Source organism: Sinocyclocheilus rhinocerous, unplaced genomic scaffold (assembly GCF_001515625.1).
Source record: "Sinocyclocheilus rhinocerous isolate Xijiao unplaced genomic scaffold, SAMN03320098_v1.1 scaffold557, whole genome shotgun sequence".
NCBI classification, from domain to species: domain Eukaryota; kingdom Metazoa; phylum Chordata; class Actinopteri; order Cypriniformes; family Cyprinidae; genus Sinocyclocheilus; species Sinocyclocheilus rhinocerous.
Window position 1 is genome coordinate 1,560,518 of NW_015633548.1, and position 12,855 is coordinate 1,573,372.

Here is a 12,855-nt window from a genome sequence, read left to right on the forward strand (position 1 = left end):
ACTACGAGCCTAAAGTGAAGTAAGTAGAATTCACATCGATTTAATTGATGGGGTTTAGTGTTTTGCGAGATGTAAACCATCACTTTCTGAAAGTTTTTTAAAGTATATTTTTTCATTTTTGGATTAATAGCTATTTTTGCAAATGTAGCAGCACAAATGTGTCTTCTGAAGCAGTACAATATTTTGGAATGAAATTTAAATCTGAACATTAATCAACTCATGCATACACAGCCCAGACAAATACTGGTTCTTTCACACCACATGAATTACATCATGATATCCAAGGATCAGTGATGTTTGATGTAATGTAGTGTGCCACCCTTTGATTCAGAGTCATTATGCTTCAGAAGAATACGATTTGGGTCTTGAAATTCTAGTTATAGTAGGCTTAATATGGATTACAAAAAAAGGTCTTTTGTGTTATATTTCCACTTGCACTTATCTTAAAGTTGCTTTGGGTTTGTATAAAGGTGTGTTGATTTATTATTTATATTTATTAAATTATATTAGTAAAAAGAAAAAGTTGTATGAAAATGCCCTCTGACCTTACCTCTTTTACTTTAACAAATGCTGTTCTTGTGGGGTTTCCACACACAAGTACATCTGATGTGTGAGCGGCCATCAGGCGCAAGTGTAATTCTTTATAGAATTGCAATTTTTTGGACATGTATAATTTAAAATGGTTATGTATTATGTTGTATTGTTTTTGATTTGTTTTATAGTATTTATTTTACGTTCGGAATAAAGTCTCAAAAAAAAAATCTAAATCAAATTCTGTCATTGAAGTTATGTATTTATTGTAATGACCTTAAAAAGTGGATTCGGCATTGGGGAAAAATTAGCATATTTTTACTCAAAAATAATACATTTATAGTATATTTATTGTGTGTTTCAAAGACACTCATAATTAATTTGTAATGTACTCGTAATACAAAAAAAGTACACTTTAATATCACTAATCAAGCATGTAAATAGGCATATACTTAAAGTGTACTAAGTGTACTTGAAGTTGTTCCAATTTAGTATAGAAAAGTACACTAAATACACTTAAAGTTATACTTTAGTATAATTTAATTACAACTAAAATACACTTAGTACAAAAATAGTTGTTCCAAAATAGCACACTTCAAGTTAACTAATCATTAACACACTTGAAGTATACTGACAATTAGTCTGGCTGCAAGTATACTTAGTATACTTTTTTTTCACTAGGGTAAGCTGCCCCAGAGCAGCCCACACGCTCTCTCCGTACCTGAGATCATACCGAATTGATTCTAACCTGCTTTATTACTGGGAACATTTCTTCAACTATTTATTTATTTGTATCAGCTTAATACAAATGTGTGGATACTAAAGATTTATTTGTGTTCAGCTCAACATCAAAATATGTTGGTGTGTGTTTAACTTAGATTTGAGTGTAATAGCCCTTGTCAGGCTCTAAGTGTGGTGATCTTTGATCTTTTATCCCTTAACACGCTTTGTACCCCAGGAGCAGTAACGTGTCCTTGTGTTCCCTGGGAACATTTGCTCTGTAGGGCAACGAACAAGATTCACTGCGCTGCTAACATGACCTCACGCTTGTCTTACCTCAAACACACGCATATGATTGTACAGTACACATTGTACAGTGCAACATCAGTGTTTTTTATGTCAGACTGTAGGATATAAATCTTGAGACATTTGTCACATTTGACAGTGTCGACTGGGCAATCAATCATATCATGTTCTGACATCCTCACTGACAGGCAAAAATGAAATGACACCGCAAATAAGTCCCATATGCCAAAGTTGACCTATATTGATTGCCCACTCATTTAAATAGAGAAAGGGCAGGGCTGTCAGCCTAAATATTGTGGTGCCAAGCACCTCAAAATATAATGATCCCCTTAAAATAAAATATAAAATATAAAGGCATTTAAACATCTGGAGTCAGTAAGCGTTTTACTATTATTTTATCAAATTTTTTTTTTTTATTCAGCAAGGATGCATTAAATTGATCAAAGTGATAGTAAAGACTTTCACAGTGTTAGAAAAAAAATTCAAATAAGTTTTGATCTTTTGAACTTTTTATTAATAAAAAAATCATTAAAAAATGTTTCCATTAAAATATTAAACAGAACAACAGATTTCAACATTGATAATAATATGAAATGTTTCTTGAGCAGCAAATCAGCATATTAGAATGATTTCTGAAGGATCATCTGACACTGAAGAATAAATTACATTTTAAAATATATTAAAATAGAAAACAGTTATTTTAAACTGTAAAAAAATGCAGCCTTGTTAAGCAAACAAAACGTCTTTCAAAAACACTGAAAAAACTTACTGGCCCCAGCCTTTGTGATGGTAGTGTATATTTTCATATATTTTTTATTTGTTTGTTTTTTTGCTTTTACTACTTTTTACTACTTAATTGTTTTCCTAACTTCAAATATATATATTTTTTGTACACAATTTTTCTCAGGATTTTTCAGACCCCTCAGCATCCAGTTGTGGCCCCATGGGGGTCCCCGATCCCAGTGTGGAATCCCCTGACCAATATAATAGTCTCCCTATTGCAACCTACCATTCCACAGAGAAAGCTAAAAGACTCCTGTAACGTCAAATCAATTCTGGGAGGGAAACGCTATCACACGGCTGGCCTCAGGGTTAAAGCGTCACACAACCTCGTTTCACAGCCTCATCACTCTCTATGGTGAGAGTGAACAAGGCAATCAGAGATACGCAGGCTGTCTGCATCACTGCACATATTATGCGGGGCTGTTACTGAGCACACAACTGGGACGCATGTCATCACAAGCTCTCAAGTCTGAAACATGGCACATTCTTCCCTCAGTCAAGATGACTGCCTTGACTTTGGAGGCAATCAAGAGCTCATTCACTAAACAAAAGAGTTTTTTATACTAAATTAAAGGAGAATACAAAGTCAAGCAGTTTGCAGAAAGAAGCTTTGACTGATTGCAAAAAACAAAACACTCATGGAGACACTTCAGAAACTGTCTGAAACTCTCATATCAGAAGCATAAATGGTTCATTTTTTGACATGTGACACATTCCAAGTTTTAGGTAACTGAAATAAAGCTGAAATAAAATATAAGTATAAGATTAAAATTAATTTCATTTAGTAGCCAAACATTACTAACTTTATTTTAAGCTGAAGTACTAAAATTACTCACAAAACAAAATAAAAACTAAAGCTACATAAAATTGTATAAAAACTATAAGTGCCATTCTAAAGGTGGGGATTATTAAGATTTGTAATGTTTTTTTAAAGAAGTTTCTGCTCATCAAAGCTGCATTTATTTGATCAAAAATACAGAAAAAAATTTAATTTTGTGAAATATTATGGCAATCTAAAATAAGAGTTTTTAATATACTTTCAATTTTAATTTATTCCTCTGAAGCAAAGCTGAATTTTCAGCATCATTACTACAGTTTTCAGTTTCACATCACCCTTCAGAAATCATTCTAATATGCTGAATTATAATCAATGTTGGAAACAGTTGTGCTGTTTAATATTTTTTGGGACTTGTGATACTCTTTTCAGGATTCTTTGATAAATAAAAATTTTAAAAGAACAATGTTTATTCAAAATAGATTTTTTTTTGTTACACTATACACTATTATTCAAAAGTTTGGGGTCAGTAAATTTCATTCTTTCTTTTTTTTTTTTAAAAAGAAATGTATGCTTTTGTTGAGCAAGAATGTGTTAAATGGATAAAAAGTGATAGTAAAGACTTATATTGTTAGAAAATATTTCTATTTTTAACAAATGCTGTTCTGTTTTACTTTTTACACATCAAAGGAAAAAGTATCACAGGTTCCAAAAAAGAAAAAAAAAAGAAGAAAAAATTAAGCTGCACAACAGATTCAACACTGATAATAAATCAGCATATTAGAATGATTTCTGAAGGATCATGTGACACTGAAGACCGGAGAAATGGCTGATGAAAATTCAGTGCTGCGTCACAAAAATAAATGATATTTTAAAGTATATTAAAATAGGAAACCAATATTAGAAATTGCAATAATATTTCACAATATTACTGTTTTCTGTGACCTGTCTGCCTGGTTAAACACAACAGGGGACACTAGGAGTCTACAACCAATCGAGAGATGGAGGAGAAATGGGGCCAGGAGTCAATTCAGATGTCTCTGATTACAACAGCGAGCTGCTTTCTGAAGCACTGTCACAGCTCTCTCATGATTGGCCATGTCTTTCTCGTTTTTTTTTGGTCGGCAGCACGTCTTTTGGCATTCCCTCTCATGTCGACTATCTGCTCTCATAGCAACAGTGACATCCTGTTTCTTGGAACAGGGCAGCACTGATGATGTCCGTCAGTTGTATGTGGCTGATGGAATTGATCGCAGGTTTTTGACGGATTTTGTCAGTATTTGCCAGTCTTGTTCTCTCGGCTCAGGCTGATTATTCTCGATTTCAGGCGTAGGCGGTCCTCCCACTCTAGAACTACAGTGAGGGCTTTTGCCCATCTGATCCTTCACAAACTCACTGTAAACCATGTGAATGATTTAAGGAATGCAAGATTTTGGACACTTGTATACTGATAACAAGTTCTCAAATCACAACAGTCAAGCACAAGACTTGGGAAGATTCTCCAGTCAGAATGTAAGGTTTGAGGGATGTGTCTTCTTAACATGCAGTATGACAACCACTGTGTTACATCACCAGGAAATTTCCCCAATACTGCAAAAAACAAAACAAAACAAAACAAAACAAAAAAGGAAGCTCCTTTTTTCCTCTTGTTTAAAACCAGTTTTAACCAACTGGTTAACAGTTTTTTTTTCTGTCTGATTTCTTGTTTCGCATTTAAAGTGAAATTGCAATCTATCTTTCTCTCAACAGATATGAGATCAGGTTTAAGATCTTGAGGAAATTCTCACCGGGGTCTCTCACAGGACAGGGCATCAATAACAAATATTTTGAATTTTTTTTTCATCAAAGCTCTCATTTTGATATGATTCAGATTCCACAGATTCCAATTTCATTTCAGTTATAATGTCAGTTATATATGTTACATATGAAAGATATTCTCTCCGTAATTATACAGTTTTAGAATGATTCAAAACAATTTTTTTTAAATGGATCATAAGAGTTATTTGTAAATCGGGCTACACTGGTCATACTATATACTGTATGCTTTTGAAGGAAATAGGGACATAAAGGTATAGAAATTTTGTGGGTGAAATCCTATAGGATTTTCATTCCTATAGGAATCTTTGCAATCTAGAGTTTTGTGTAAAGGAAAAAAGTTCCCTATGCAGATTTTAGTCATGTTGAAGTTGGTCAAGTGAAATTTCAGCATTGACCAACAGAAAACTGCTTGGTTTGAAAGTGATTTCTGTGTGAGCTGTGCTTTATAAATCTCTAAAAAATTTTTGCACACCACTCCTTAACAGTCATTTTTTGGTTAATCCTACTTTAGGGCAGTACACTAAACTATTTGTTTTGCATGCAGCCCACAGAGACTCAACAGAAAGACATTTTGTTTGATTATTTTGCAGGTTAATTTCATCACGTTCAATACAGACTTCATAATTACACAAAAAATATTTTGCCAAGGTGCTAAAGATGGCAGTGTCATCTATATGAAACACTGATACAGGGAACATCATAACTGTGTATATTATGAAAACAATTATTTTAAAACCAAACGACAGGAGCCATGCATCCTGTGAAAATAGGCTTAGAGTAAAAGATCAATCTTTGGGATTTTAAAAATAAATTTCTAGATTGTTGAAATGAAGATTGTGTTTTATTTTAAAATTATTAGTTCCCCATCCTAGTCTCTCCTCTGTGATGTACCTGTAGCAGGTGTCCATATCTCTTGACTGAGTGGATGGAGTTGTATCTTTTTCCGCTCTGTGTCCCTGTCAATGTGGTGCAGTAAGTTGGTGATGTTACTATAGAAACTAGCCTTCACCCAAAAGGCTTGGACACAGAGGGGAAGCTTACATGGGCATCCACTCAGATACAAACGACCATGTACACACACACACACACACACACACACACATGCAAACGGAGTGTAAATAGGACACTTCTTAAAATTTGGCCATTATGGAAATAGCAGGCAGTTGCAAATCTTTCTTTATTGCTTTGCAACCTTTATCATTTATCATTTACAATTACATCTAACAAACCGGCCAGACCAGTTTAATTTAAAATCCTCAGCAGTGTGCCATCCAGGAGCACACCACAGCATATTAATGCTGCGATTATCATCATTTCAGTTTAAATCAATTTAACCCTCCATTCTCATATGTTGAGTGCACCTACAGACAAGGATGGCAAAGATCACTTGTAGTTTTTCATATTCATGGAGCAGTTCTCCAGGCAACGTTTATATAGCATCTCATCTGTTAGTCATAGCGAGCAACTTCTTGCGATTGGTCAGTAGTGAAAATATGCAAATCACCTGTAATATCAAGAGTAGCAGTGACATTTGAAAGCCTCATGCTGAGCATTAGTAATGAGATCTCTGGTGCTGAAACGAGTGGTGTTTTTAGCTTACCAGGTTTGCTAGTATGTAGTGGTAGCTCTTCACATTCTTCCCCAACTCGATGATCTGAAATAGACCAACAAATGAAGGTGAAAAAATAAAGCAGTTAGTATTAATTGTGGTGTGCATTATAAAGACTTATCTATGCAAATAAACCATATAAATTCCACTGTAATGTAATATTTGCTGTATTATTCCACATAATTCCAAATAAGTTTTTGTCTTTCACAGCAGTCATAATGTGTGTCAATGTGCATGATTTTTTCCCCTTTTCTTACTGGCAAAAGTAAGGATATGGGGCAAGGAAGACGTGTCAAGGCTGGTAAAAAATAGATGTACTGTCTTTGGGGAAACCCATTTATGTTCTAATGATTACTGAACCACCGTCAATTTTTTTTTATACAAAATTAATAATAATAATAATAATAAATGAATAAAAAAATAACTAAAAATACATAATAAATAAAAAAAACTATAATTCAAAAAGTGTCAACTTTATTGTTGCCCAACTCTAATCTGCTAAATGCAACTATAAGGCATTAAGACATTAAGAAATTCAAAACATAAACGTTCCGATTTTTTTTTTGTAAAGCTACACAATGTGTATCGTGAAACACGCTACACAATATTTCCTACTATACAAAGTTTTCCTACTTCAAACTGTTCATTTCAATTAAATGGTGTCAATGCATGAATGCAAGTCATTTTAGATAAAAGCGTCTGCCAAGTGCATATAAACGTACCATTTAAATAATCATAACAACAATGGCACATTTTCTATAAGCATACACCCACCAATCACCGTAAAATAACTACATTCCTGGGCTTTCATCTTTACATTGAGTTTAGGGTGTTTCAGAATGAAGATGTTACAAAGAGGAGAGGAATGAAGATGTATGATGCAGGTTTTCTTTTGTGTGGCAATAGAGATAACAAAGCCTCTGCAGGCATGGAGAGTACAACAGTGGTGAAAAACAATGAGTCATACGTTGACGGGGGAGGAACACATTAGCAGCGCTCTCAGTTCTGTTTGGTACACTACACTGACCGAGGGTCACAGCTTGAACCTGTGTGGATGTACGTGAGTGCGTAGTGTGCAGTGTCAGTGGGTACCATAGACTTTGACACCATCAAACTGTTATGCTGTTCAATGGCTTCAATTAGAATCCTAGAGTGTGCAGAAGTAACCGAGTTCTTAGCGATCATGAAGGCATAATTCTGTGACCAAAATGTATGCATGTACGTAGCTATTCGCAGTGATAGCTTGTGGCCATGACAGACAGTAGCATTAGTTATTAATGGTGACCCCAGTAAGATTTCACCCAGCAGGCCAGCCCAGGGCAGGGAACACTACTGACAAGGACCCTGTCTGGTCTTCTTGTGTATTTCAGTGCTGGGATCAACATTAAAGGCATACTTCACCCAAAAATGAAAACTCGCTGTCATGCCATTCCAAACCTGTATAACCTTTCTTCTGTAAAAAAGAAAACATTTTAAATTCCTCATTTTTATTTTTTTTACAATGGAAAACACCAACCTTACCAACCCTTTTCAAAATATTTTCTTTTATGTTTCAAAGAAGAAATAAACAACATGTGGGTGTGTAAATGATGACAGAATTTTTGGGTACTGTTCCTTTAATGCAGAACTCAGGAATGAAATCAAATTTGTTTTGTGGCTTTTAGTCCATTTCTGTAAAATCTTTGAGCCAATCTATATGAAAGTATGTTCCAAAAAGCTGACAAAAAACTTGTAAAAGAAGCACATTCTGGAAAGAGGACCAAAAATAATGATGACTTCATCTCTTGCTAAGAGTATATACACATTTTTCTAATAAAAAGCACTCTAGAAATGAAACTGTCCGCTCTTTGTGATACCACATGCCACCAATTAGAAGAAGCAAGAAGCAAATCATAGACTTCCTGGGCTGTGACAAACTAATGGCTACTGGTGTTATTTTAAGTTTTTCATATAATATTTATATTTAATTTTATTTGAGCTTTAATGCAATTTATTAAAAAAAACATTAATAGTTTTAGTCAACAATAACAATGTTGACTATCTGAAAAAAAAAGACAAGCCCTTTGATATCCCTAGTGAAAAATAAATAACCTAAATGTATTTGAAATACATTGCTACTGTAGGTATACTACAAATACACGTGCTTAATAAAAATACACTGCATTTGTACTTTTGGTATACTAAACTGGTATACTTACAATCTGCTAAACTGGAGCAACTAGTTTTGAACTTAATGCACTTTAATTGTGTGGAAGTAGTGCTGAAGTCCAACTAAAGATATACTTAAGTATAAAATGGAACTATTGCAAGTTTACTTTAGGTACATTTTGAATATCCTGCATCTAAAGACTAATATTATTTAAAAAATCATACAATCCTCATCAATAGTGACATTAAAACACATTTTAGGCTTAATATTAAGAAGTGTGCATTGTGCACAAGTAGTAATCCAAATAAAGTTTAATTATCATTTTTATATCAGTAAGTTTCCAGTGATATATCAGTAAATATGTTGACTGATTTGAACTACACTTAGTATGAAATAAATGTATTTTAAATATATTACGTTTTTCCAAGTATGTCATGCTGTAACTTTCTATTTTAAAAGAAAGTACATTTCTGTTTATCAAACTACTTTATGGAGTCTTTAAAATATACCTACTAAAACGTTCCACACAATATCTTGCATGCTTAGAGAGTGATGAAAAACATGCACAGAGAGTTTTTCCTCAATTAAACCATCTGGCCCCTGGTGTTAGTGAAAGAATGTGCATCAAAGTGGGGGAAAATTACACCAATGCTGTTTTACGGTATGATTGGTGGACGCATGGTGATGGATTATTGCTTTCAGAGAGGAAAAATTTGTCTAGGCGTGCTGTGCAAATTGCCACCAAATGATGCAACAGCCTTAACTGTGGGTACCATGCTATCAATAACAACACGGCCTGTCGAGGGTCTTCTGTTTGATTCATGAAATAGAGGAAAGGAGAGAAAGGGAAGAAAAGGCACGTTCTCATTAATTACAGTAACAGGACGCTTCCTCCTCCTCCAGGCGAGAGAGGTGACAGAGAAAGTGACGCGTCACTATGGCTCCGCTGCCAACCCCAAATGTCAGCCCAGTGTTATTTATCTGCTCCGTCCTTGGCGCTTTTTGAGAGAGAGAAAGAGAGCATCTTGGGGCCTGCTGCATAGGCCACTCCATCTGATTCGAGTAGCCACAGGCTTCACCGAGTATTCCAGATCTGAATTACATTTAAAGTTGAGCCATCCGAACCTTCAGATGATTACTGATATATACTCATAATGGCATGGTTATTAGCAGCATTAAAGCTGACTGTTTGTGTAGCTATGACTAGCTGTTTTTAAGTGACGTATTTAAGTGGTCTTAATACATTTAGAGCAAAGAACAATCTCAATTTGGATCCAAAAATTGATTCCTCATTCATTTGGAGCGCCTGACAGCATGTATGACTATAATAAGACTGGTGAGAGCCAATTACCTTCTTCAGGATGGAGGTGAGTCTCTCCAGCTCACAGTCGATGATGATCTGGCCCTCCTTCTTTTTGTCCAGGTCCTGGAACACTTTGAGGAAGGACGCTTCTGTCATTGTCTCAAGATTCACGGAGGTCACCAGCCAGTTATGCTCCGCTGCTGTGTCCAGAACCTTCTGCAGAACTGACAGTCCTAGAATACAAATGACCAAAATCAGGTTAGCAGAATTCCAAAAAGCTGAGGTAATCAGTTGCATCAAAATTATACATTTTTGAGATTTAGTAGAATTTAAGATTTTTATTTTGTACTAGACAAACAAGTTAACTGCATTTAATTTGAAACATTGAGTAAGTTAACTTATATGTATTTGGAGGAGGAACTAGTTAATGTGACACGTTCTGTGAAATGCAATGTGTAAATAATGACATTCTGGTAAGTTAATTCATTAGGAAGTCATTCTGAAGCAGCCCAGGAGCTTGGAGGACTATAGTATTGACACTCTGTTATCTCCAGGTACCTCTGACCATCTGAATGCCACTTTATTGGCTGTGAATTCAGTAAAACCTGCCAGGATGATACAGACAGTGGAGAGTGAGAGCCACACTGTTCACAGACAGGAAATGGGGTTCGATTAGTGAAGACATTGATCTTGGCATTGGATTCAAAGACGGTGGATGCATGTGTGCAACACCAAGGGACCAATCAGCTTTCTCCTTAGACACCAACAAAAATCCCTCTGATTAAAAAACAATGCGCTATTACAATAGCCATTAAAGCAAACAATATTTCAACACAACAAGACACAATCTGTTTCAAAACCTAAAGTGTTGCCTCACTGTCTGCAACATACAGCACTCTCAAAAGTGTTCCTACTGTTGCTAAGCTAATGGCACGACAGCATTTTTCAAACCTTTTAATTCCAAGGACCCCTAAATACCATGCTCGTCTGGAGAGGGCCCTCACCCCCCCTTCCTAAAATATAAACGTGACTATATTTTCATGTACACAAAATAAAATAAAATAAAATATAAAATAAAATACTACAAACTTTTTGGAGCAGACATAACACCAGCTTCATCTTTCACATAAGAACCAATTAGTTCTCAAGGATCATATGATCCCATGACGTGATGACAGTTGAAAGTACAAGCGTACATGATTGCTCTTATTATGCTGCTGCTGAGAGCAGTTTGCTTCTTGTGTTCTCAGTACTTCAGCACCATGGCCAGCTCCTCCAAACTCATCAAAACCTCTCCAAGCACTCAACTGCACGCTTTCAGAGCCATCTATGCTTTTTGCTGCATGAGTACTTCACGGAACAAGCCCAAGTTTATCCAGTAATTAAAAAAATAATAAAAAATTCCTGCTCCAAAACTGCCTATGAAAGTCTATAGCCTCCTGTAAATTCTGCCAGGCTCTACAAAAAGACATAAATACAGCAACTCCCCTGTGAGCATTTATATGGGAAATTGTTTATGAAATGTTTAATGGACTTACTCAGGTTTGTTTTATGTTTTGAACAGCACCCAAAGTAAAAAAGCATGCACTCGAATTTTACAGTCTTTGTTTAATGCAACACCACGCAGCTGTTGCATGAGCTGTAATTAAAAGTAGAGCAACAACAAGGATGCACATGTTTATGGAACCAATGGATCCCACAGCTAGAGGTGGAAAGTAACTAATTACAAATATATTCCTTACAGCACTTGAGTACATTTTTAAATTTTTTCTACTTTCTTGAGTATAATAAAATTTTGTTACTTTTACTTTTACTTGAGTAGAATAAAACTCAAGTATTCAACTTCGCTACATTTATTTTTCACCAAAAGTACAAAGTACAAAAAAAAAAAAAATGGACAAAGAAGGTGCCGATGGAGAAACAGAGCGAGCCGGCGTTTGACGGGCACTTTTCAAACTGCTGGGGTGGAGCCCTGCGCTTCAACCAATAACAGACAGGTCTAACTCAGGTGCAAAACCAATCAAAACTTCCAGCTCAGCTGCGGGTTGGGCCATTCAAACCACGCTTTGCTTTGACTGTCAATCACCGGCGTAGTTGTTTTGAATCAGCATCATTAGCGTTTCAGTATTTTAGTGAATGTGAGCTATGCTCTGAGTTTAAATCGTAATTTTGTCAGCTCCTGAAATGGGTCATACCGTCGATATTACACAGCAGTATAAGTAAATAGAAACTCGGTTGATAGAAGGATACAGTTATTGCATGGATGGAGCAAGAACAATATAAGTGGCTAAAATACATGCACATAGTTCAGTTGAATGGTAAAAATCGCCCTCTTTAACAGTGCAGTTAAACTAAATGTACGAAGCTAAAATAACCTCAACATTAACAACAAAATTGAAATAAGAGCGCATGCATTTTTATGTGCATCTGGCTGATAGATCAACCATGATTTATCTGTCAATCAGATGCATTTAATCACTTTTTCTGTGTGCATGCTTTGGATGTGTGTGCACATGGGCGAAGAAACAAGATAGTCTATGTGTGACCGGACGATTTATTCATATCCAAAACGAGACGATGTGAACATTACGGAGCGCTAAACAGTGCATGTTTCATTCATACTCGAAGCTGGAGGGCGCTCTCCTGCAGAAAGTCCAAAACGGCCAAGTAGAAGTAATAACTTATGACCTGCAGGAAATACCTAATATGGACAAAGGCCTCCCGCTATTGCTGTAGCTAAAAAGGTAATTTCAGATCATTTCGAGGTAATAAATATAGTATATGAATAATGCAGTGCTAACTGACATAACATTTAATACAGTATAGAAACTATTCTGCCTTATTATGTGTTTGTATAAACC

General features: G+C 35.4%; 1 protein-coding gene across 1 annotated transcript in view; it reads right to left on the reverse strand.

Moving 5' to 3' along the window:
* The window catches only part of LOC107744568 (glutamate receptor 1-like), a gene marked incomplete at its 5' end in the record, with an annotated part of 51,982 nt that extends 41,755 nt beyond the window's left edge, over positions 1-10,227 (reverse strand). Inside the window, 2 exons of the mRNA XM_016558284.1 lie at positions 6,534-6,587; positions 10,043-10,227. Coding sequence (XP_016413770.1) covers positions 6,534-6,587; positions 10,043-10,227 — 239 coding nt within the window. The remainder of the gene's footprint in view (positions 1-6,533; positions 6,588-10,042) is intronic.
* Between the last annotated feature and the right edge of the window lie 2,628 nt (positions 10,228-12,855).